The sequence below is a fragment of the Homalodisca vitripennis genome, chromosome 2, assembly GCF_021130785.1.
Source record: "Homalodisca vitripennis isolate AUS2020 chromosome 2, UT_GWSS_2.1, whole genome shotgun sequence".
NCBI lineage: Eukaryota > Metazoa > Arthropoda > Insecta > Hemiptera > Cicadellidae > Homalodisca > Homalodisca vitripennis.
The window spans coordinates 107,041,086-107,068,998 of NC_060208.1; the positions used below are offsets into that span (position 1 = coordinate 107,041,086).

The window sequence follows — 27,913 nt, forward strand, 5'->3', positions numbered from 1 at the left end:
GACTCAGAGGTCTGAAAGTTTTCGTGGAAACCAGATTCCTCTGCTCAGACTACTACCATGAAGGAATAAAATACTCTGCACGTGCACAATGTCGCTAAATACAAGTCGAGTGTGTGACTACATGTGAACACGTAGCAAGAATCAATCTTCCTTTGACTCTCAAATTATGTATTGGGCAACGGGACATGGTTAAAAATTTGTTTTTACAACGAAAGGTGTGTGAAGGTAACAAACGGGGTTTCGCACATTTTCCAACGTTCAGTGATACAAACAAATCAGTAAAACTACGTTTAGAGATATGCAATTTTATCTCTTTCTCAGGTGGAAAACAAACCAAACACATAACTACGATCTATGTTGAAAGATATATATCATACCAAATCGATGTGCTACGCATAAGTTGAATCACAACAAACACGTTATGTGTCAACTACATGCCCTCTATCTGTTAAACGTGCACTTAATAAAAATAAGTAATTATAAGCAAATAAACTATAAATAATTTAGGTCACAATACGCCTGATCGCACACAACAACCAGTGACTACTGATCAGTGGACTATATCAGATGGCGATCGTTAAGGCAGAAACAATATGACCACAAGTCAGGAACGGTAGTAGGCCTTCTTTATTATTGGTTCACTATAGGTGAAATACTTAAAACCATAATGTGACTGAGCATTTATTTATTAGAACTCTCTGCTGTGTTTAAAAATAACAAAATCTAACGTATTATTTTATATCATTTTGGTCGGTCGGTCAAGTATATCACATATTCAAAATCCTCTTAAAATGTCCATCACACCTGATCGTATAATGCAGATAAGGGTCAGTTGTAGTCGTTGTGCCCTTTTATTAAATCACATCACGTATTTTCGTCATACTTTGACAAACCCAGAATTTTGGTTTTTTTTTCGATGCATTGACAAAGTAATTGCAAAGGCCGCCGCGAGCTATACCTTACGACATATTGCTGGGTCCCATTAAGGCGTTTGGAAAACGCTATATAACGTTTACTCCATGTAATAAACTATTAGCTAAATCATAGACTATAAATCTAGATATCCAATCCAAAGCTAAAGTCTGTTTCCACTTGAAACTTTAAGGTAAAGCTCCATCTAGTGCTAAACGAAAGAAACAGTGACTATGAAATATATTACAGAAGAGTATTAGATAATATCTAATATGTAATATTGGGTAAGCTCTGACAATAATATATAATACCCATCATTTTAAATTTTATTAATCGAAATTGGGTCATTAATTGAAGACTCAAATTGGTTAAAATTCTAACAAAAGAATTAGCATGGTAGCTCTATCTAAAATATCACCACACAAACTACAAACTAGGTATATCACAGAAAATGTGTTCTACCCAATCGTCATATACTCGTAAACAGATGTAAGTTCTAGACTAAATGTGGCTGAGCTAGATAGAGCACATTATGTGTACAGAGCATGAAGTAATCAGGGACTTTCGTCAGCGCGTTTCTGTACAGGAAGGTGCAAAGTTGAACAATCTACACTGGCAGCCTTGTCGCGGACCGGATGAGGATCAATCACGTGCACTTCCGTCCCAGGAATTATTGCTACCGATAGCAACTCTCGTTTGTGTCTCGTCTGCATTATTCACATCCAGTGCAGTGAACTATACCTGAACTCGGCAGTTGTCATAAACTCAGCAAGGGTTAACATCTGATACTGTACTCCAGGTGAGCATCCTCTAGAGATCAGTTAGCACGTGACAACTTTTTCGGAAAGCGAGTCCTGGAGGAAAACAAGAATGACGCAAATAACGATATCAAATTTCAACTTACGTCATTTTCGCGAAATTCCCAATCCGACCTAAAATCTTCTCGCAATCAATATGCAAATAGCTAGCCCCTCTTCCAGACGGCGAACAAAATGTGACAGTCTTTATCTGCACGAACGACCATATGCATATGAGGCTGGGCGTTTTCCATGACGTGGGTTATTTACCCGAGGGCGCCGTAGAAGTGGTTCTGCTCGGAATATTCCGCGAACTCTGGGGCCGCGAAACTCGAACCGGTGCAATTCAGGTGCGGTCAGCGTCACCGACCGGCCGGTCACTTGGTGAAATCTGCAACCGGTCTCTTCATTCGAATAGTTACCTTACATCGAGACCGTTACTAACTATGAGAACACAATCGATTGCTATCTAAATGGCTGAACGTTACAGACCCTACCCGATATCTTCAGAACAAACAGGCTTGATATGTTGTACGAAGTTTCATTTCTATACTGGCAACACTGAGTTCTGTGATGGTGCATGTTACTCCCTAAGATTAGGCTGAGCGTTAGTGAAAATATGTACATTGGTCTTATAGGTACTATGATGGCGACAAGAGAATTGCATAAAATTTGTAAACAAACTGAGTAACATCACACGATGTATCATAGTAACACATGTAGCCTAACTATCCGCGTGATTTCTCGGGAAATATTTTATTTGTAGGCATATTACATGAAACTTTATTTATACAGAGACAAGAATTAGCTCGATGATGGTACTTGTCCATCCATGGTATTTGACTGAGTTTAATAGAAGCCTACCACAGTACGCTACGACAATTTCCTTCTGTGTGCCTGGGCGTCTGAAAAATACAATGTTATTTACGATTGATTGCCTGTCCGTCTCTTTATCCACAGGTCATATCAGGATTTAAATTAGCTGTATCCTTGAAATTTTGTATGCGACTACAGCGAAGCCTGTAACATGTGGTTTGGCGTACCTTGTACCTACCTACCTTTGTAACCACTTTCTCAAGCCCTAGACAGTAAGGCCTTATTGTTTTCTTTATCGTAAATACACAGATGTTCCATCACTTTGAACTAAAACAAAAAACTTTAGGAATGTTAAATCATTAGCCGGATTCACAAAACGACTTAATCAAGAAAGCACTGGCTGGTAACAGTCAATGTATGAATCCCAGCTGTTTTTTGAAGTAATATATAATGTGCATATGTAACTTTTTAATTTACCAATGGCTATTCTAAAATCCACAATGGGCTACCTGGTGAAACTCTTGGGTGGGGATATGCTATGGCACCACCTCTACATCATCAGTGCGGTCTTCTATCCTGCTCTTCTCATCATCACTGCCAACATCAGGATCACCAGGTTTCGCCACCAGAGAAGAAGGAACGAGCGGTGAATCATTCTCGAAAAGTTCTATCCAGAAAGATTTGTTTTTTATTGTATGCCAATATGTTATTAAGGAATATAAATTGATGTTCAGTTATTCTGTGATATTTCAATACAATTAAGTGTGGCGTTTGGATTGTGCGAACTTTACAGGTCGTTTTTCACATAACCAGAGACTCTGTGCAGGTTAGTTCTTCTGAGGGGAGGTGTCAAGTCGTTCTGCCTACAATTACTGTATGAACTTCAATTTTTTTACCATTTAAATTTAAATCAAATTAGACATTTTTATCGACGTTTGAGACGATTACAGATGTCGGAAAGGCGAAATAAACTAAACACAACAATATTAAAAATATTGTATGAATCTAACATAGTAATCTGCTGTCTCTATCTACAATTTATTGTTACGCAATATAGATTTGTTAGGTAGGTACGCACATATTATAATTAGAAAAAGGCACATTTAACTTTATGAGGTACTATCTCTAGAACTGTTTTACGCCAGAAGTGAGGGGAGGGCGGAGCGCTGACCACCGAAGCCCGCACTGATGTTCAAGGGCGTTGGTGTTTGGTACTTTTCCGTCCCAGATCGCCCATCGTAATCAGAGGTCGAGAAAGTATCTTTCATAAAAGCTTCATTGGTGCCCCCTCCCTCCGACTTGGCCGTCAAAGACCTCTCGAGTTCCTAAATTCAATGTCAGGTCACGTAAGAGTTCAAAAAGGTTAATTTTTATTTTGATGTATATAATAAGTACCCATTACCTACTTACATCGTGTAATGACTAACAATTGATAGGGACAGACGATTACTATGTTAGCTTATGCCATGTCCGTCTAGTGGATTTAAATTAATTTAAAATGTTTCGGATTTATGATTCCTCGTCTTGAAATAAGTTACTAAATATCTCATAGTATACATATAGTCATGAATAATCTGTACGTTTTGTGCACGAATTGTACAAGAAGTGTCCCATTTCCACGCTAACATTAGTAGTCGAACTCAATATACCTAAATTAATGTCTCTGTGTTTTAGGAAGTTTTTTAGACACGTAGAACTCTTTACATAATTAGCTCCATTTGATATTTAATTTTATACATTGTTTATACCTATGTAATGTGTGGCACAGTCAATTTGTTTCTTTGTGAATATCCAAATTGACTACCGGTACTTTATTTTTCAAACCAAAATTTGTTTCTTGTTTCACAATTCATTTGTAACAACAATGAATACATAAACTCAGAGAGCAAATTTATATTACATGAATAATATTTCCTACCAAAGAGAAAATTTACTCGGTAATATTTAAATTGTGATTATTTTATTTATTTCTCTTTGTGATACACTTTGGGCTGCACAATGTTATTAACATCTATTATAATTTTACATACAAATTTAATGGTCTATTAGAAATATATGTTTTGGCAGATAATAGCACGGTCACCAAAACTATTCGTGGGGGGAGACTGCCCCCTACTCCGTCCACGCCGGCTACAGCACTGTATGATACCATTCTATACAACAGACTATACAGACAACGCGACGGAAACTAGTTCAAGGCATACTGGGTAGGGACATCGACCCAGGATAATATACTGTAACCCCCTCCCCCTCGAACCCTCACACTTACCACCTTCTCCTCCTTATCTCGAGGTCATGACTGGAACTCGTAATTTTATATGGGTTCCGCACCATATGAAACTCTGCATCAGACATAATGTTTGTTATTGATGAATTCCTTGAAAATATGTAAAAACTACTGACATTATAATAGATCTGCTCGTTTATTCGCTCTACCCTGTTTCTTCTCCCAATGTTGTTGCCGACAAACGAAAGCAAAGGAATGAAACAAAATCCGAATATTTACAAATGATTTCATAACTATAAATCCTATTATATATACAGCCGCATGTGAAACTGAACTGACTGATATATGTATACAAATTCTAACCTACTTCTAGAAGTGCTAGAAACTTGAAATTTTGCACGCAGGTACCTTTTGCCGTATAACCAACAGGAAAAGTCTGAAAACCGGGAATTTTTACTTTTAAACCCTCAAAAAAATTCCCGAAAAAATCGCGCATTCTTTACCCTTGCAAGCCTTTCCTTGTAAGCCCGATAGCGGGCGAACCGTTGGAGCTAGCTTCGATCTGACGAAAAATCGTTAGTCAGGAATGAAGTGAACAACAAAAAAGGTCCAGTGACTTTTTTGCTCTATCTTCCATGGTTTTAAGCGACAAAACGCTCGAACATTTGACATTCAGAGATTTTTTTGATAAAAATAATGTTTCGAGCCCGATAGCGGCCGAACCGTTGGTCGTAGCTCAAATCTGATTGACCCATCAAATTAGCAAATTACGTGATCTAACAGAAATGGTCTGGTGACTTTTTGCACTATCTCCATCGGTATGACCGCAATACGCGATTATGTGCAAAATTTATGTAATTTTTACGTGAAAAACTTTGTTTTTGGGGTCGATAGCGGCGAAACAATTGGTCGGAGGTCAAAATAAAACAAAGGTTAGATTTAGTAAATAATATGATCTACAAAAAAAGGTTCAGTTACTTTTTACTATATCTCCATTATTTTGACCGCAAAACGCGATTAAGTGAAAATATTTGGAAATTTTCGCCTACAAATTTTCATTCCAGCCTTGATAGCGGCTAAACGGTTGGTCGTAGCTCAAAACACGTCATTTAAAAACTTTTAGTAAACGACGTGTTCTATAAAAAAAGTCCAGTAACTTTTTGCCTTATCCTAAGTGGTCTGGCCTAAAAAACCTGTTTAAAGGAAATGTTTTATTATTTTTAGATGAACATTTTGTTTCTGGAGGCAGTAGCAGCCGAACCATTGGTCATAACTTAATCCTAAATGTTCAATAAACTAGACAGAATTTTACCAATCACCAAATCTCTTAACCCCCCTTTGGGAAGTTCCCAGGATGACCAGATAACCCCCTGATGTCTTAACCCTTGGTAACGTTAAACCCCTCCCCCCCTGGGAATTCCTTGTATGACCTCATGTCCGAATTTTACCTATCATTAAACCACTCTTATCCCTTAATTAGGCAAACACCCTAGTTTTACATCCTTTAATAAGCCTGGAAAACTCTATAAATGGTAAAATATTTGTCGTGGGATTGGCAATTTTTTGGGTTTTAAATTTATGTGCGATAAATATTTGTGTAATTCATTCCAGATTCAGACTGCACTTGCTTTGCTAGGTTAACGAGTGAATACAACCCCACATTAGAAATTAGTTGAGCGTTAGCTAAGCGTCAGTAGTAGATATGGACAGAGTGAAAGTTTTGTTTTGTTCACAGACACAACACCCTCAAAAATAGACCCCAGTGTGTCATTTACCCCCGGTAACATTAACCCCCCCCCGGGAATTTACTGGTAAGACCAGATAACCTCCTGAGTAAAATAAACCCCCTGATGTCTTAACCCCCGATAACATTAAACCCCCCCCAGGGAATTTCTCGGCATGACCTCATGTCCGAATTTTACCAATCACCAAATCCCTCTCATCCCCGATTTTGCTAGCGTACATCAGATCTACCAATCACCAAATTCCTTTAACCACCCCCGGGAATTTCCTGTTATGACTAGATAACCCTCCTGAGTAAAATTAAACCCCCTGATGGCTTAACCTCGGTAAGATTAACTTCCCCCCTGGGAATTTCCTGGCATGACTATATACACTCCTGAGCAAATAAAACCCCCTAAGCAACTTAAAAATGTTGACTTAGGGGTAGGTGTTTTACTATATTTCCACTCAACAATTTACAATAGTTGACAGGTGCAGACTTTACTACCACACTCTGTACTTCCTAAACCAGAGCTCGTAGCTCAAATCTGATGGCATAATTGAAACACAAAATTAAATTTCCGACAAGAAAGGTCCGGTCACTTTTTGTCGTATCTCTAACGGTTTAGCCGCAAAATGCCCTCAAAGTCAAAAGATTTTACGAATCCGGAAAAAAATCTATGAAAAAGGTCAATTTTTAAATCCCTTGTCATTTACTTAATGTCCGGACTTAACCCAGTCACCGAATTCCGCTTATCCCCGAATTTGCAAGCGTTTACTTTGGGGGCCTGGGGGCGTAGCCCCCAGCGAGCCGAAGGCGAGTCTTATTATAATATCACATTTTTATTATCACAATGTACACTCACATTTTAAAAATGTGAGTACATATAATTTTAGTTTAGCACCAATATGTGTGATCTTATTTTATTAACAACACTTTGGGGTGGGAATACAGTAATGTAATTTACATGAGTTTATATTTTTCTATCCACTCCAAGTAAAGTCTTAGCAAATCTATAAGAAATGTTTTATTGCCACCACCCGTATATCACCAGGTATTTAGCTCTCATATCCGCTAATACACTACTCCAGGTTTCAATAAATCCAAAGTAATTATTTTTGACATTTGATTATAGGTTTAAAATGTAGTTTTTTAAAGCAATTCAATTTGTTATATGGAAATTTCAAATTTTAAAAGATTTTGTATATATATATACGTACATAATTTCTTTTAAACTACATACAACATTTAACCTTATTGAAAGCATTTGAGTACTGCAATAAATTAAAAATAGTTTGTTTTTAATTAATTGATTGTTATATTTAACTAATAAATATATAATATGTTAAGTAACCAATAAATTTTATTTTTTTAATGAAATTACTCTTAATTGTAACGTCTTTACATATTCAACTCTGTCGCATTTTTAATGGCTTTTATAGTTTACCCAATTATAATTTTGTACTCAAGTGCAAATCATAAAAAATATTATTGGCGTTAAATAGAGTTAAACGTTTGTTCTCCTTCCTCTCCGCAAAATGTCAAGAAATTGATATAAAAAAGTAATCAAATTAGTGCACTTCTCATTCCTACATGATTTGGAATACATGTTATGATCTTCTCTTCGGAAAGATATTATACCGAATATTGCTAACTAAAACAACGGTCATGAAACGAGAAAGTGACCGTAATATTAACCAACTTGCTGAACGTTCACGGTTACCACACATCATCACCTTGAATTTCTCGCTCACTTCCCCTACTCCATGTAATCGGTTCAATGGCGTACTTTACTCTTTGTGCTGCATAATAACCTCTTTGTACTTTGTGTCACCATAGTCCGCATACCTGTGTCGCTACCGGAAATGCTTGGTCGTTCCAGTTGTTACGAGTGTATTATTGCTGTTGCAACTCACTCTGCTTTACAGTTCAGTTATCTACTCGTATGTGCATACGGATTTATCACTTCCTCACCGATGAAATTATGATTGGTGGAATCCGCAATGCCAGTTAATAAAATAATGTTCTGTTTATTCCTGCAAAATATTTTGATTTCGTGAAAAAATATATTTTAATTAGAAATGTTTTTTTTTTTCAAAAAAAACTTCTTTCGTTAAGGAATATAAATTTTTTAATTAGCAATTCTAAAGGCTCAATCTTTTAACAGATGAGTTTTATCTTTCGATCACTACCAGCAACATATTTGAGTCTACAATGCAACGTAATATCTTATAACTAAGTTTCCTTATAGTAAATTTCAAGCTTTATATATATAAGGTATTTGAGTTACTAATTTTATGTCCAAAGATTGGCACAACTGTTGCACCGCACCGGTACCGGAAACGTTTAATGGCCACGCGCGCCTTTCCAGATGACCAGAGTTTGAATGTCAAGTACAAGGTTAGGTTCTATTGTCTTGCCGCAGCCTGGAGCCTGGATAACCACAATTATTGTGCGTTTATAGCGCACTCGCAGATCTGCAACACACTTCACTCCAGACCCTCCACAGCGAGCGAAGAAAATAATAAATTCTGTTATAAGAATTTCGTCTATTGGGTTTCTTGTCCAATGCTGATAATAATAATTCTCCAAACTTTTGAGTTATACTTGTGGATTTCCCATAGTCTATGGTTAGGTCAGAGTTTGATATCAGAATGGAATTGAACCTTTAACAGGATAAATCCCTAGATAAGCTCCTGTTTGTATATTTTGCCCGAATTGAGCATGTTGTAAACTCATTTTGGTTAACTTGTAACCTTACGATACTGTCTACACAAAAAGTGCACTGTATTTTGTATCATTGCTTTTTGTTCTTAATTACTGTAATAATTTGTTTGAAACGTAATGTTTGGCCCAAACGAAAATCACACAGTTTACTAATAAATATGACCGGCATTGTTGCTATATAAAGCAAGGGTTTCCAAATAGAACGTCAAATAAATAATTCCTAGAACAATTCACAATAATTGTTAAACATGAATTGACTTGTTCTTGTGATTGGGTGTTATAATACCAAAATACAGATTACTTACTATGAGCTAAGATTAGCTAACCTTTAGATTATATAACCAGTAAGTATCTGGATCTTGCGTCTCCGTGACACGTAAAGTAAACAGTTAGCCAAGGCTATGGTATGTTACCGCGCCTGTCTGTCTGTCTGTCTGTCTGTCTGAGTGTTTATTCAACTGTTTATTGTGATACAAGAGGCATTGTCACAGATGACACATCAGAGCACTGCAAGCATAGAAACGTCTAATTAGCAAAAGTCACTGCCTCCGTTATGTAGCCGTCACAGTTCCTACTATTTATATCACACTAATGTATGCTCGTAAATTGTACAAAAACCACCATATTTGTTTTAAAGAAGATGTACAAAATTTATTGTATGCGACTTTCAAGTCTGTATCAAGCGTTATTCGTAGTTAACCATTTTAAAGAGTCTAACGCTAAAAAAGTTTTTCACAAAACGCAACGGCCAATGTTGTAAAAATTACTGAACCCTTTCAAATCTTTTATCGTTCAAAAACTCGTAATTTTGAACATGCAATTTTTAGTGTATTTATTTTATACAGATTAATATACTATAAGAGTTTTACTAACTTTTTGGATTCTCTATTCATAAAAGACAGTAATGGTAAACTAACTAGTATGGGATTTATTTGGAATATTATACTAATAACATAGATATGTAAGATAGTCAACTATTTTAACGGAGAGATAGAATCCAGCGCTGGTATACAAGTATCTAGGATTTGACTTGCAGGGGAGGCAAACCAATCATTTGTTATTTCATTGGAAGTGGGGGGGGGGAGAGTTTGTTCCACTGTTTATGCATACCCAGTGATGCCCAACTCCAAATTAATACAACATACCGTATGTGTAGAAAACGAACAATGCAGTCATCGTCTGAATACCGGAATACCCAGTGATGCCCAACTCCAAATTAATACAACATACCGTATGTGTAGAAAACGAACAATGCAGTCATCGTCTGAATACCGGAATACCCAGTGATGCCCAACTCCAAATTAATACAACATACCGTATGTGTAGAAAACGAACAATGCAGTCATCGTCTGAATACCGGAATACCCAGTGATGCCCAACTCCAAATTAATACAACATACCGTATGTGTAGAAAACGAACAATGCAGTCATCGTCTGAATACCGGAATACCCAGTGATGCCCAACTCCAAATTAATACAACATACCGTATGTGTAGAAAACGAACAATGCAGTCATCGTCTGAATACCGGAATACCCAGTGATGCCCAACTCCAAATTAATACAACATACCGTATGTGTAGAAAACGAACAACGCAGTCATCGTCTGAATACCGGAATACCCAGTGATGCCCAACTCCAAATTAATACAACATACCGTATGTGTAGAAAACGAACAACGCAGTCATCGTCTGAATACCGGAATACCCAGTGATGCCCAACTCCAAATTAATACAACATAACGTATGTGTAGAAAACGAACAATGCAGTCATCGTCTGAATACCGGAATACCCAGTGATGCCCAACTCCAAATTAATACAACATACCGTATGTGTAGAAAACGAACAACGCAGTCATCGTCTGAATACCGGAATACCCAGTGATGCCCAACTCCAAATTAATACAACATACCGTATGTGTAGAAAACGAACAATGCAGTCATCGTCTGAATACCGGAATACCCAGTGATGCCCAACTCCAAATTAATACAACATACCGTATGTGTAGAAAACGAACAACGCAGTCATCGTCTGAATACCGGAATACGCAGTGATCCCCTCCATCCAAACGATAGTGTGCAGAGCATCAAAACAAGTTCTTCGAGCTGTATGTTTACATCCTAGATTCACTATACTGAATCCTAGCGAAGGGATGGATTTCTTAATCGACGAATATTATATAAATACGAGGAAACCTAAGCATTAACACGGAAACGCTATTCCGACTCATCCTCCTGGAACAATTGACCTTGAGATGTAACCTTGAACTTAACAAAGACCGGTAACAACGATAATTACGCAATATTCGCGCGTAACAATTACACTTGAAGAATTATGAAACGCGGGAGAGGAATGCAGTTTATTGTACGTCACTCGAACAAATCCGGAGCCCCGTGTCTCTGTCAGATTGTTGCAATTCGTGCCGTTTATAGTGTACGATATAACAGTGCCCAAATAATCGTGCAGCATAAGGAAATTACAATAAATGTTCACTTTTTCACGTCTATGAGTGTTTTAATAACTATTTATTATTTTTCATATTATAGACATTGTCATTGAAATTACATTTCAAAACGTGTTTATTGTGTATGGTACCGCAACACATAATACAGCGGAATCAATGTGAATGGATGACACTTGAAAGTATTAGACCAATATCTACTTTGCATATATTTTCGAAAATAATTAGTATTTATACATTTATAAATATACATACATTTATATACAATAAGGCTGTTTTCTTATGAAGGTAGACGTTTGTTTGTTAATGCTTGGTTGTGTTCTATTTTAGTCTTAACGGTCTTATACAAATGTCTCTGAACTAATTTTTATACTAACTTCTCCTAAATAAATACCCTTTTGAATAGCTCTAACTAAAAGCTCTTTTTATATTTTTATTGATTTTTAATATTTTTAAAACAATTTTATCTTCTACAATTCAACACTAAGGACACTAAGGCCTTATTTCAAATACGGAATACAGATCAGTCTAATTACTGAACGAAGGGAAATAATTAATTATAACTCCGTTTATCTGGCGGTTGGATAATCGAAGGTCGATCTGATCAAGGCCATCAGGCACTGACAGCGTGCAGTTGCAGTGAGTGTGGTGTGGACAGTGACGCAACGCGCATGCGCAGTTATAGCGAGACGCAGCGTCAAGAGTAACGGTTTCGTGCGCATGCGTAAACAAAGGGCGTACTGCGAAACGTGGACAGCATCCCTCCGGCGTTGTCTACGAACCGTTAATACACTATAATTCCTGGATTGCTGCCATCAGATAAGAAGTAGCAAGTCTGGTTCAGTTATGTTATGTAGGAAAAGCAGCTCTCCTTCTAAGAAATCATTTCTAAATGTCTTACGTCTCAATCTGCCCTATTATAAAGGCAAATGTAATGTCCTTCCCTAGAAAGTTTAATCATCTTTAGTCCTTAAGTGCAATATATTATTCGAATGTGTGTCTAAAATACTTATGAGGGTTACGATATGTCGGTGGTGATGCAAACTACAAAACCCTCATCAGAGGGGTTTGTCGACAGACCGTAAGTTTAGTAGTTAAAATATCGAGCTTAGTTAAAATTTTAAAATATATAATCTATTAATTGCTTGGTTTTAGTTCGGATAAACAAATTATTAACTTCAAAATATACCTCCCATTGAGGCTTTTATGGGAGTTAAAGGTGTTCTGCGCGATGGATTCTGGAGTTTTACAAGTTTTTGCAACCATTTTTCCATTGTATAATCCAAAACCCAAGACTTAATGTGAAATACCGATAGTACAAAGGTGTAGCAAATGTAACTAAAATGTACTAAAATAGAAATGTGTAGCTTGTGGCAGAAGGAATGCCTCGCCATAAGCTCCTGCAGGGCCAGACGCATAAAGGCCATGGTTTCAGTTCTGACGCGGCGAGGCGAGTTGATGATGGCAAGATGGCAATCTGGACGGCATTCCTTGCAACTTTCTACTTTGTAGTCCAGTCACTGATGCGCCTGTCCCTTCACTTCGCGGCCCGGCGGCTACACATGGTCACTTGCGAAATGATCCACCTGTTAGTTGTGCCGGTCATTCCATTCTTATCCGCCATAGGAACTGTTTATTCAAAGTAATTTAACTGCATCGATAATTTGGTTGTGTATCAGTTTCTGGTTACCAATTTGGCACCAGTTTATGCATATTACGACCATTTTTTGTCACTAATGATATTTTTTTAGATAAAACCTAGAATTATCACAAAAGAAATAGGTTATTTATTTCGTGATAAGAAATTATCACGAGGAAACAAAACATGACATCTTCACTCCTTTCTGCAGTGGAATAATGCAGCTACCCTAGGTGATAAAAGAATAGAGTACATAGACATTTGGAAAGGGATAAAGAAATGGATAAAACTGAATCTGAAAAGCACTGAATCATCTAAAACTGGCGAAACATTGGTGTGAAATTAAACGAAAAATACATTAAAATTGTATGACATAATAATAGAAGAATACAATGACAACTATCAAAAAGAACCATACAAATTAGGTTAGGAGAATAAGAGAAAAAAACGTTGGATTGTAAGCATGAGAGTTTTGAGGTAAATTAAAAAAGAAAATTATTGAAATTAATGATCAGAAATAAAAAAGTTTAGCGAGGAAGAATGGTAAATAGCATAAGGTTACTTTTAAGAATAGTGAAGCCACTTTTAACGATAAAAGCTTTTAAACGATATATTTTTATATATTCAATTTTAAGCTTTCAATTTTGATCAGGTAGAGAGGTGATGAAATAGTAATAACAATTTCATATTTAATTAAAACGTGAAAGAATAACTGCTGTTTAATTATATTAACTATTGTTATCTCAATATTATTATTAATTCATTGTTATTATTATTAATTATAAAATTTACCTTAACCTTACCAAGACTATAGAAATATTTGTTTACATCCACGTATAATTAATATTAAGCTTTGATAAGCACGAATATACACAGGAAAACTAAATGAAGTAATGTGTGATGAGTGTTATTATTTTTCTAGCTAGATTTAATTGGTTCGGGGTTGTTTAACGAGTTAATTCATGCTATTAGTGACGATTCAAGCGTTAAATATCGATTTCAGTTGATTGTGATTCCCTGTTTTAGCATCTTCAGCTGTAAGTTTTGGAATGAAACTTCTTTGGATTATCATGGTTCATCGGATCTGTCATCATTTCCTAACTTGAGACGCTGATATATCGATAAATAAAATTTATGTTAAGATGATTATGAATGTCACGAATGAAAGATAAGTAATATGTGAATTAGGTGTAGACTTAATAATATCAGAAATGCTCTCTGATATAAAGAGTGCATCTCTGCCCAAACCAAGAGAGTAAGCCTACAGAGTTACTACCATTCCTATTTATAACTCGGTTTTGGTTACTGAAATCTAGTTTCAAATTGCAAATTTAATTCCCTCCCCATCAAGCGTGACCCTGGCTTATTTTGCGATTATATGTACATTTACTGAAGGAGGTTAGCGCGGGCGAAAGGTGACTCCTAACCATCCTAACCTGAAACCACCCTTTTCTCTCAAGCGTTGCATGCTTGATCCTACCGGCTGTTTTCAGTGTTGGACACTTGATCTACCGGGCAGGTGTAATGGATGACCAGTGACTTGGAGTCTCACAACAAACCTGACCTCACAGTAGCTGGATCAGTCCCAGTCTTCTGCCCAACAGTTGTTGGTTGAGCGTTAGCGAATCCTATCACTGGAGGGACTGTAAACATTTTCATTTCTGTCTACCTCAAAACGAACTGATCTATAGACTTCAAATTTAAAAGTAAACTTAATCCCTATTTAAGCAATATTGAGTTTGATTATGGTGCATGTCGCTCCATAGGTTTTGGCTGACGTTAGTGAACATGTTTATGTAGATCTGTATGAATGTCGGCAAAGTGCAAACTGTGAGTTTACAAAAGAAACCCAGATTTCAAGACAGTGACTGTCATCAGTAGTGTAGTCGTATTTGTATGTAGCCATCATCCGTTCTTGATAAACCGTTACGCCGCGGCGTTTGACTCATCTCGACTGCCTCAGACTGACAAGTGACGTGACACACACACACACACACACACACACACACACACACACACACACACACACACACACCAGTGCTCGATAATATCCATTAAACCTAACAATGCTACAATAGGTATAACTGGCGGTTAGAGTGGTCTGTAACCCCAACGCGAAAGGCGCGATAAGGCGATAAGGCAATGGACACCACAGTGAGGTTGTTTGTGCCCTCATACATCGTAGAGACCAATTCGCTTTGTGTTCTTACTTAGCAGTCGGAGCCTATACTCGTTCCTCGTTCACACGAGGTACTTGATCTCGTTTTACGTACACAAGACTAATCAGTTACAATCATTTGTCAACTAGTAACAAAACTGAGCTAACTTTGTGTCACTTATAAAATGTATTAACTTTGTTATGTGATTTTGCCAGCAACACAAGTAGAAACAATGGGGAAATTATATAATTAGAAGAAGGTGGTAAGATAAGTTTACCTGTGCTGCCTAGTGTTCTTAACTCACTCATTTCAATATGATTTAAACTTTTGTTAATTTAAAGTTGTTAAAATATTAATAAATAATTTATGTTGACGCTGTTTTTTACAAAAAAATATTACTGTCTCCTTGTGTCAGGGTAAAATAAAGAGTATTTAGCCTATTCACTTAGAAATCATATAAACCCATATATTAGAATTATGTAGCATAACAGTCAAATTCCGCTTCTTCTCTTTGTACCTTTTTCTCATCAAATATTTGCGTCGCCACTGCCTTCAGAATCAAACTGTAATTTTACCGTAATCACACTTAATTTCATTTGGACATCTTAGAGGTCGTGGATCCAATCAGAAATCATAATATGGCTATTAAAGTATCAAAATTATTATTAGTGATAAATCATTTCTTCAAGAATTAAACCCCTTCCAAAGGCATTTTTATATTACAGGGTATTTCAAAATCCTATTTTAACCATATATATTTATTTTTAAAACCGCTTCATACAAACATATTAAGATTTGAAATACTCACAAATAAATTAAGTTTACGAAAGAGTGTCATAAATGTTTTATACCTCCAGCATAATCGATAGCTGAATCCCAACTGTGCACAAGATGTCTTCTGCCACTAAAGCTGCTGCAGCTAATATTCCGTTTATATGTCCATCAATATCACGAGCTAAGAGAGGAACTTGAACACCACAGACAACTTACACTTGTCTGTAATGAACACGTTAGTTGAACAACAATCGAGTGACCGTCACGGAGCGTCTCGTCGTCAGTCGTTCCAATGAACCTTACGTTTGAGGTTAGGTTCATGGCTCTTCTCTATTTATGTACTCTGTCCACGTAAAGTGAAGGTTTCGTCAAACAATTGATAAATGACCTCATGTCCTTCCGATCCACTATTTCCTTAGTGTTATTGAGAGGGTTGAACGCTTAAGGAGATAACAGTTTTGTTGATGCCTTCTTCCAAATTAACTGTTTAGGTTGTTTTGACAAAACTTAAAGAACTAAGGTAAAAAAAGTTCACATAACTGTTTTATATGGCAAACAAAACTTAACTAAGGAAAATAAACACTTTTTGTGTTTTTTAAGTGTATGTGTCTTACGTTTCCTAAATATATTTCTTCCAAAATAAATGTCGAATTTTAATGATCTTGTTCTTAAACTAAAAACTTATACATACTATATCATGGTTTAACGTTGATCTGAAATAATTCTTAAATATTTTTCATTGCCATAAAATCACATTATTATTTAGGGTAGGATGATAAGATTTTGATATATTCGGTAAGTTGTACATATGGGACCAGTAGGGTATAATCAGTAATTAAGTTATTACAATCAGGCTTTTATATTAGCGATTTATTTTCAAACTAATGTTATGAGTTTGGTTAATTAGTAAAAATGTTCCACTTCATAAACTATAATAAGTTAAATATGTAAAAGATAAAAAAAACAACAAGAAAAGGACAGATTTCTTCTAACATATACAAAACTTTATATATGTAAGATTTATTATGACAAAATTCACTTTCAATATTATTAAACCTCATTACGAGATAGTTTACCATTTACACGGTTACCATTCACTAACCTATTTTAATCGGTATATAATTACCTTAAAAATAACAAGTGCAGGAGTTGTATCAGAATAACGATGTACAAATTAATTTTAAATAAACTGTACATGTATAGGCTAAATACAATAATAGAAGCTGCAACAGTACGGTATAACTATGTCCCAGAAGAAGCACTGGGACATAGATAGGCAGTGAGTGCTACCGGCAATGTGAACCGTACCGTGACTGAAGTGTATCGCATGACAGACTAGAGTCCCTAGCAGTGACAATTGTCTCAGGGTTGTTATGTGTGTTGTTGGGACATAGATAGGCAGTGAGTGCTACCGGCAATGTGAACCGTACCGTGACTGAAGTGTATCGCATGACAGACTAGAGTCCCTAGCAGTGACAATTGTCTCAGGGTTGTTATGTGTGTTGTTGGGACATATATAGGCAGTGAGTGCTACCGGCAATGTGAACCGTACCGTGACTGAAGTGTATCGCATGACAGACTAGAGTCCCTAGCAGTGACAATTGTCTCAGGGTTGTTATGTGTGTTGTTGGGACATAGATAGGCAGTGAGTGCTACCGGCAATGTGAACCGTACCGTGACTGAAGTGTATCGCGTGACAGACTAGAGTCCCTAGCAGTGACAATTGTCTCAGGGTTGTTATGTGTGTTGTTGGGACATAGATAGGCAGTGAGTGCTACCGGCAATGTGAACCGTACCGTGACTGAAGTGTATCGCGTGACAGACTAGAGTCCCTAGCAGTGACAATTGTCTCAGGGTTGTTATGTGTGTTGTTGGGACATAGATAGGCAGTGAGTGCTACCGGCAATGTGAACCGTACCGTGACTGAAGTGTATCGCGTGACAGACTAGAGTCCCTAGCAGTGACAATTGTCTCAGGGTTGTTATGTGTGTTGTTGGGACATAGATAGGCAGTGAGTGCTACCGGCAATGTGAACCGTACCGTGACTGAAGTGTATCGCGTGACAGACTAGAGTCCCTAGCAGTGACAATTGTCTCAGGGTTGTTATGTGTGTTGTTGGGACATAGATAGGCAGTGAGTGCTACCGGCAATGTGAACCGTACCGTGACTGAAGTGTATCGCGTGACAGACTAGAGTCCCTAGCAGTGACAATTGTCTCAGGGTTGTTATGTGTGTTGTTGGGACATAGATAGGCAGTGAGTGCTACCGGCAATGTGAACCGTACCGTGACTGAAGTGTATCGCGTGACAGACTAGAGTCCCTAGCAGTGACAATTGTCTCAGGGTTGTTATGTGTGTTGTTGGGACATAGATAGGCAGTGAGTGCTACCGGCAATGTGAACCGTACCGTGACTGAAGTGTATCGCGTGACAGACTAGAGTCCCTAGCAGTGACAATTGTCTCAGGGTTGTTATGTGTGTTGTTGGGACATAGATAGGCAGTGAGTGCTACCGGCAATGTGAACCGTACCGTGACTGAAGTGTATCGCGTGACAGACTAGAGTCCCTAGCAGTGACAATTGTCTCAGGGTTGTTATGTGTGTTGTTGGGATATAACTTGGTGCTAACAGCTGAAGAGCTAGGGGGGTTAAATCTTTCCGAACTTTTGAAAGACAAATATTAAAACTGAACCCAGTGGTTGCATGCTTTTTAATTACATCAATTATGGTCAGCACCAGAAGGGGGGGGGCGCAGATTACCGGTATTCTCAGTTTTATAGTTGTTCGTCGCCATTTTGTGTTTTAAAAAATACATGTGTTGTCAATTTTTGTGGAAAGATATATTCCAAATATACAGTTTGCTTTTTGACATTTATCAAAGTAAATTATCTAATATATATTTTTCTTAAAGAGATTTAAGGATTTCTTGGCTAATTTTGTTTTTGTATGGCATTTATTTGCTTTAACTATCATCTTACTTTGACTAAAATCGAAAATTGTTTGCTTAAAAATTAATTGTACCTGTAACAGTCTAGCATGGCTATTTAAATACGAACAGTATTTACACAGAATATTATACTCTCACTTCAAAAACTACGGCTTTGAAGGGTTAAATATTATGATATATACGTCATATTTTTGATATCATTTACAACTATAGAATATAAATATGTAAATACTCATGTTCCTCGCCGTACTGTAGTTATACGATCACACGTGATATTAAATAGAAGATGAGAAGAACTTATAGTGGTTCAAGAAACTATTCTATTGAATCGAAGTATTTACAATGTCTGCAAGATTTGGTACGGTTCTATAAACACCCAGTAGGCCTACCTTTAATTTAAAATTATCCTATTTAAAAATGAAATATTAGGTTTCAGAATTATGCGTGGTAATGGGGCTGGAGCGGACTTTTACACAAACCCATAGGCCATAAATTGAAATGCTGGATATTTATGTGTTTAACATTATGTTGTACCAAGTAATATTTCTAATTTTTGAATAAAGTTATTTGTTTTCATTTACAAGGTGTTAATTTTTCAAAACTGAAATATGCATATAGTTTTCTTATCATTTCCTTTGATTTAGTTTTAAAAACAGAAGCCGCCTTAGAGCAAGTGTGCTTAAATTCTACACTTCTGTATGTTTCAAGCCTGTATATTTTTAGTGACGACTCGCAAAACAAAGAGTTTCCTTGCAACCCGGATAAGATCTTGTTACCCAACTGTAACCAATGCATGATGACTCGAACAAGACGGGGGGGGGGGCGTAACAAAACCTCAGCGGTCCTTGAGACTGAGACAGAGGTTTCCCGCCTTACCGGGTGTCAAGAACAGCTGACTGCCGTTGATGACGTCATAGTGGTCACAGTTCACACCTGATCGATGACGTCACCTCTAGGACCAAGGCCGCTGCAGAGATCTCCCATTCAACTCTATGATTCTATTACTAAAAGAATTTGTATTTATTGTTTATATTAATGTGTCCTGCATCGCTTCCTTTAGTACATGCCTGTCAGTTTGTGTGTTGCACATAGAACTCCATAATTTTAAAATGTGTAACGGCGTTGTCTGTTGCATGGCTTGTTGTCATCTTGTCCCAACGCTAACAACTGAACAAAAGGTTTACTTACTCATGGATTGAACAATTACGATAGTTATACAAATGTTCATTGGTTTTGGCACAAGAATAACCTAAACATGGTATACTTCAATTATTGAATTATTTAAAAGTCGTACACAAAATCAGGTAATTCTGGCGACACAAGGTTAGGGTAAAATTAATTTTTGCTGTTTATTTTGGTTATGTGAAAGTTGTTCAGGCATTGCTACATGAAACTTTCAAAACTGTTACTGTCAAATGAGATTTATATATTTTTTACAGTTTTTGTACTAATTTAGAAGCTAATACTGTGTATGAATTATTTATCGCAAGGAAAACCCTAAACAGACAGGCAGGAGCTAATTATACTAGATATAATGTCAAAGAAACTTTTCGTTAAATGTTGTGTATTTGCATTTATATCAGTTAGGTCCTCATTTTACTAAAAACTGGGTAGCCTACTACTCTCACAAAAAACAGATTGATCTGTATTTACTTCTTTTAAAAAACTTCACTCTGTAAATGAGGGATAAAGTTGACAATTTCTAAAACCCACTTTGATAATTGCGGTTTGGCAATAGAAGACAGTAATAATTATTGCAACTTAAGAACATTTCAATTAAATTTAGTAATGCGTAGTGAAATTATAACTACCCAATGTTCGTTTTACTGACTCCTTAACGTCATTTTATTGTTTTCCTCATCTTCACATTCTTATAGGCAACCTTTTTGAAGCACAACAAATAAATGGATTTTAATGGTTTATTAAGTTTAGAGGATAGCAGGTAGACGCTTTAAGCGCTTTCATGTTTATAACACTGTCAGAAAATCTTGACATTATATATTTCAAGGCTGTAAAAACAAACTCTATCAGATGATTTTTAAGATTTAAAATTATGTTTGTTTCTTAAAACCTACGAATTTTTAAACAAAAGCGTATTTCATACTTTTATCTTATTTGCCTTACTGACGGTTGGTTTTTAATGTAATCAAAATATTAGGTGAGAAAAATATTGTAGTTGAAATATTTTTTTCTACGAAATATAACCAACCGTAAATAAGAGTTAAATCAACGTCAGCTAATACGCTAGACCGCTCATCATCTCGTAATCCGCTCCAACGGAAGACGTCAACTCGAATGTATCCTGTATCCTAGATCCTGGGCATCAGATCCTGAATACTGGATATCCATGCGGCTTGCCGTGTGAGAATAATGGCGAGCGATTGCCGTGAGAGAGCGTGTGTTTACTTCGCAGAAACAGCTGATTATGGGAGAATCTGGCGGAAAACTCAATCAACTATTTTCTAATCACAGCTGTGTTCACCGCCTTATCCGGCCGCACGCCATCTCCTTACATCACTGCATCGGAAAATCGTTATCTCTTTGTTGTGTATCAGAAGCAATGCAAAATCTTCTATTACAGGGAAGTGTACATTGGTATCTCATACTATAATTACATTATTCTCTATCAATCTAAACTTAGTAAAGCGGATATCCATTTTTATCACGGTGTGTAACAACTATTAGGATCCGAACCAGTTAAGTATAGTTCTGATTAATTATTAACAGACGTGATTCTCAACTCTACGTTGATTGAGACCGAGACCGAATGACGTCCCTTAGTACCGAACTTACTAGTAGCCAATTTCCATGTGTAAGGCGACTGACTAATGGGCGTAACTAGGTGACATTGAACGATCCCAGTGTACCGCCGCAAACGGTATTGCTCTGTGTAAACCTTCCTGAAAAAGCAAGGAAGGGAATGTGTGTTTACATTTCACTTGAGTCCTTGTCCACTGTGACGTCAGACTAGTCGATCTTTCTTCTCTCGGTTCTGTTAGGTACGGTGCTTTGAGCAAAGATGCTCACTCCACTGGATAATTACCAGTGAGATAACAAATATGAAGTAAGTTAGAACAAGAAGTAATGCTTAATAAAATTAGTAAAAATGAATTTTGTAGAGAACTAAAAATCCCTAAAGTTGCCTGAACCTGACAAATTAGTAGGTTTTGACGTTGAAAGTCAGTTCACAAATGTACCATTTCCAGAAACTCTCGAAATCATTGAGTCACGTCTCAAAGAAGACCAAGTATACATGGATAGAACTAAACTTCCCGTGCAAGTAATTATGGAACTGTTAGAACTATGCCCTCAATGCAATTATTTTGAGTTAAAGAGTCAAATTTAAGGACCGTCAAGATAAGGAATGGCAATGGGCTCTCCGCTGTCTCCTATTTTCGCCAGTATCTTTAAAGAGGAATTTGAGCAAAAAGCCTTGGCTTTAGCTCAGTTCAATCCGAAGATTTGTTGGAGGTATGGGGGTGATACCTTTGTTCTCATGGAGATACTGAATTAAATGGGTTTTGAATAATATTAATAGTATTTCTTCTTCAAACCGCCTCATAATGAAATTGGAAGTCCAAAAAAACTTAAACAAATTAAAATTGTAGCCCAACTTTAAGTAAAAACACTTAAGAATATTTAAACACGTTGGTGCATTAAACATCTCGATAGACTTCCAATGACATTTTTGACAGTAAACTACTTTTGCATTCATTACGTTTTACCTCCAATTATTGTAATCGTCCTGTTAATTAAAATTAATTATAGTAAATTGCCATTGTTCCCAATTTTTTGAAATTACGGGGTTTAATGCCGCAACACAAGTTTTCCTGGGTGTTGTCGTTTATATGGCAGTAAAACAGTATTATGTGACCTTCAACGTAGTTATCAAGTAAAATTACAACCATATGTCGGTAATTGACATTACTAAGTGTAATAATAACAGTGTTTATTTCTAATAAGGTTTGTTATCACACTTTGTATTATTGTGTAGACACTGAAATGACGTGGCGGGTTTTTTTTTTTTGTTTTTTGTATAATTTGAACGTTTTAGCATGTTTAGGGTGAAGGGTCTTATAAAGTAAGTAACTGATGTAAATAGTTTTTGGATGGCTCATTTAAAAAAATAACTAGATACGCCCCTTTGTTAGAGCCTTTACGATAATTTCCTGAAGACAGGAAAAGTATAAAAGAGTTATTCTATTACTCTACAAAGTATTGTAGGCGTTTAAAATAGGAGCTGGTTTTGACATTTTATAACCAGTCTCAGGTAAACACTACTGAAATAAAGAATTAGAAGATTAGTATGTGAATTAGTAATGATCCCAGAGAATGTGTTTCGATTTTATTATTTAAAAAACGGATATTTTTAATCAAGTGTACTTTAAGTAAAATGCATATTTTAAATAAAATACCATTAATTGTTTTGTACAGATATTTTTTAATCTTAAAAACAGGGGATTCCTTTGATTCAAAAAACAACCGAAAACAAGGCAAGGTATGTGTCTTTTTTTTGTACATACTACAAAAATTAATCTTTTTATTATCAATCATTACAAGATGCTACAATTAATATCCTAAATATATACATGAGGAAGTCATGGAATAATGTTATTTTCACCAGGAAATCAATCTAAGTAAAGAATAGTAAAGATGTCTTCTTTTACCAAGCAAAGTTTTACTAAGAAGCCCTCTCTAACACTTAACCTGGGGACCAACAGCTAAGCCTAAGTGACTAATTCACTAACCCCCCCCCCTTAATCTTATAGGCTTGTGACTAAAACTGTTTTAACTTTGGAAATTAACCCAACCGAAAACCAACTGCCTTAAGAGTATCATTAGTATCATCTATCATATTTTGGATTTCTTGTAATCAACAAAAACAGAAAATTACGAAATATATTCTCAATCAGAGCTGATTACACAATTTCAGTATTAATTGGATCTCATTAATGATTATGTGCAGGAAATGGGCCACTCGCAAACATTATCTCAGATCATTAAATCGATCATTGCATCAGTTTGTGTGATCATAATCGTAATAACAACCCAGCAATGTTTTCGTTTTACAATATTTTACGGTACAAAAATTATAAACTTACTTAGTTGATAGAAGGTAAGATGGACAGGAGAGAGATTAGGATGAGCCGCAGTATATGTTTGGTTTCTAAGTAATGCTTTCTACTCCAATTCACGGTAAAGGTACGCAACACGGCCTTCATAGTTCTGGTGGTCGTCTCCTAGAACTCTAGTTGTTACTTCCATAAAGAGAATAACAACTCAGGATATGTAACCTTGTAACATTATCAACAAATGTACCGATGTTTCCAGGAAGTGTATCTGTGACGTTGGGTGACGAGCACTGTCCCGGCAGGAATGGCAGACCCCTGGACTCCATCCTGGGCTACTGCGCACACCGCGCTAGGCGAGCCTGCACGCGGAAAAACCTCTACAAGCGAGTCCCTATCCTGGGCTGGCTTCCCCACTACGACACTGGGGTAGGTCACAACAATCTGCTTGTTTATATTCAGAAGGCTAACAAAACGGTTGAGTGCTACGTTTTTTTTTTATTGTCAGCCTTGAATTTTTGTATTCAAGAAAAAACTGTATTCTTTAATATTGTGTATCATATTGAAAAAGAGATTCGAAACCAAATCTCGAAATTTGGTGTGTCTGTTACTGGATTCATAATGATGAAAAATGTCCATAACGATCTTGTGTTCTTTCAAAACAAATAAAGTCAACAAAGAAGTTATAAATCCAATTAGGCAATAAGATGGAATGTCAATAACTTTGACGAAAATAACATTTTGACATTAGTGAAGACTCATTATATTTCTCACTATAACGTGGTTAGTATTTTATAGTATACTGATTGGAGCACATGGAGCACATACCATTGACAGCTTAATCATTAGCGTACATTATATATCTAATATATATTATATACCTACTTATAGTAATAATTTGATTTACAATACTTTATAAAAAGCATTCAGAAAATATAGCATAGCGCTACACAAATTTAACGTGATGGTGCTATATTTCCTTGTGATTTTAATTAAATAAATTTATAAAATACACTTAATTTTGTAGAAATTATTCTTTTATATGTGTATGCATTTAGCGACGCAGTAAAAATAATATAACATTCAAACAGCACTACAATTGACGATCATGCGAACATTTATTGGCGTCGTTTATTAACAGTTGAGTCACATCTAATGTAGACTTCTGGATAGGTGATATAAAGTGCATTTTATGGAGAATTGACGGTCTCACGGCAATTGCAAACAAATGGAAACTGAGTCACATTCGATTAAAAGTGGATTTATTGTCTCTGCTAGTAATCAAAAGAAGCGGTGATGCGCCTAACATTGACGTGGTTGAATTTAATGATGTACCATAGTTAGGCACCAGAGCGTGACCATCTACGTTTTATTTTGTTTATTGCCTGATGCAAGTTCAGTTACCGTACTATGAACGTCTCTAATCGTTCATGATTTTTACGATTTTGTAGTTTTTGTACCTTATATAATATGGTAAAATAACTTTGTACTATTGTATTGTGGCTTTGTCGAGCATGAGAACAATTCGTTGTTTTAATATGTTTGGACATTTGTTAAATAATTAAACAAAGGCAATTATTTAGATGAAATATCTGAACATAATTTCAGTTTAAAATAGAGTAGGCTACTTACAAGTGAAACCTAAAATCTGCTATAATGTAAAATCGTATAATCTTACTATCAGAATTATGTATATTTTAGTTTACATTATTATTGCAACTGAGCTAAATTTACATTATTATTGCAACTGAGCTAAATTTTGTATTATCTTGTATAGTCGGCTGTCAGTGACCTCGTAGCCGGCGTAACAGTCGGCCTTACCGTCATCCCTCAAGGCATCGCTTACGCCAACGTAGCAGGGCTGCCACCCCAGGTATGTAAGGAAATCATTCCCGCTTTCCTTTTATTCATATGGAATGTTTATATTCACATTTCGCCAACATTTTATACTCACGGTTTTCTCGAAATATGTATAACATTAACCATTCAAAGGCAATTATTTTAAAACATTACAAACTTAGAACAGTTTTAATAAGACAAATAGTTTTACATAACCTATGTCATGTTGAAGACATTATTATGGCGCCATTTGTATAACAAGCTTTATTTATTAATGGTTCAAAGAAGTAATACAGTTAGATAAACAAGAAGAGAAGAATTTACAGATCAAAATTGAGAGGTATTTTTCCTAAACAATTGAAAGTCCTTAAAATATTTAAAGTAGTTTAACTTCTTCAGTTCTTTTTTTATTTTAAACTGCACCAAAACATAAGTCTAAAGATTAAGAGCCTGGTGTTGTGTTTCAGTACGGTCTCTATTCCTCCTTCATGGCGTGCTTCATCTACGCAATCTTCGGCAGTTGTAAGGATTCTCCCATCGGACCGACAGCCATCATGGCTATTCTGACTAGGGAGAATCTACACAACATGGGACCTCAGGGAGCAGTCCTACTATGTTTTCTCACAGGCTGTGTTCAGCTGCTCATGGGTGTTCTGCAACTGGGTAAGTCCGCTTTGAGAATTTTCCCCAGAAAAGATTTTACAATACAACAGCAAAGAGTCAACTTTAAGGACCTGGAGTTTTTAATATTTTATTTGAGGATGAGACAGTTCCTGTTTGTGGATAAAGTACACCTTTTGTACCTAAGTTGAAATTTTGAGATACCCACAGTTTTGAAACTGCACTTATTCTATCCATATCAATGAGTTTATGAAAAGTCTAATGAGGTTGGACAGGAGAAGGCAGTAATTAAAGAAAAAATGGTATTCTAAAGTGGTTCTAAGAAATCAAGTAAAGAGCTTAAAGCTTTTTTTACCTGAGGTACTGCTTGAGTAGCAGATACCATTGGGCTAAAAGATGTAATGCCATAAGTAATTGTATAAACAAATTTTACATTTCAAAATTTTGTAATCTTTGAATGCTAAATAAGTAAAAATATTTTGTACATGTAATTCACTAAAAATCAAATGTACAAACAAAATAGATTTACAATAAATCATAAAACATTATGCAAGTTTCACAAAACAACTTACCCATGGGGGCTCTAATGACAAAAAGTAACTTTTAATGTAAGCCCGCTTTTGTGAACACATAACTTTTAACCATAAATATACAGGGAGAGTTAAAAATAGGATACATTGTTAAGTTTTTGATGGATTAAGTAATAACTGTAAAACAGGTTTGAGTTTGTAATGGAAGTGGTTGTCTATTGTTATTTACTTCCGAATGTGGATGTTCATGTTTTGCCTCAATTAATTTTTAATTAATTTCAATGAGCTGCCATTTTGTACTGGGTTGAGATAGAAAGTTCTAGATTCCCCTGTTCTTATTTTTTTATCAAGACCCTTCAAGTGAGGTGTCACTTAATGGGTTTTTACATTTAAAAATATGGATTCATAAAGTAGTGCACCAGACACCAAGTGCACATTTTTTAGGTCCGAGGATACCATACAGCAAGACCATTTTGCATTAAAAAGGAATACAATGCTGTTTAGATACATACAAACGTATGTAATTCTTATTGTAAATCGATATTTGTACTTCCCAAGAGCGAAAATATTAGGTACAAACAAGAACCAGCCATATGGTTGGAGAAGCAGACACATGTGCGTTTTTAGGGATTTAATATATAATTAACAATAACATATATATTATCAAAGGACTCAAC

General features: G+C 36.1%; 1 protein-coding gene across 1 annotated transcript in view; it reads left to right on the forward strand.

Annotated features, from left to right (window-relative positions):
* LOC124354520 (sodium-independent sulfate anion transporter-like) overlaps positions 1 to 27,913 on the forward strand; it is a 65,065-nt gene that overhangs the window by 27,489 nt on the left and 9,663 nt on the right. Inside the window, exons 3-5 of the mRNA XM_046805046.1 lie at positions 24,509 to 24,675; positions 26,024 to 26,119; positions 26,553 to 26,748. Coding sequence (XP_046661002.1) covers positions 24,509 to 24,675; positions 26,024 to 26,119; positions 26,553 to 26,748 — 459 coding nt within the window. The remainder of the gene's footprint in view (positions 1 to 24,508; positions 24,676 to 26,023; positions 26,120 to 26,552; positions 26,749 to 27,913) is intronic.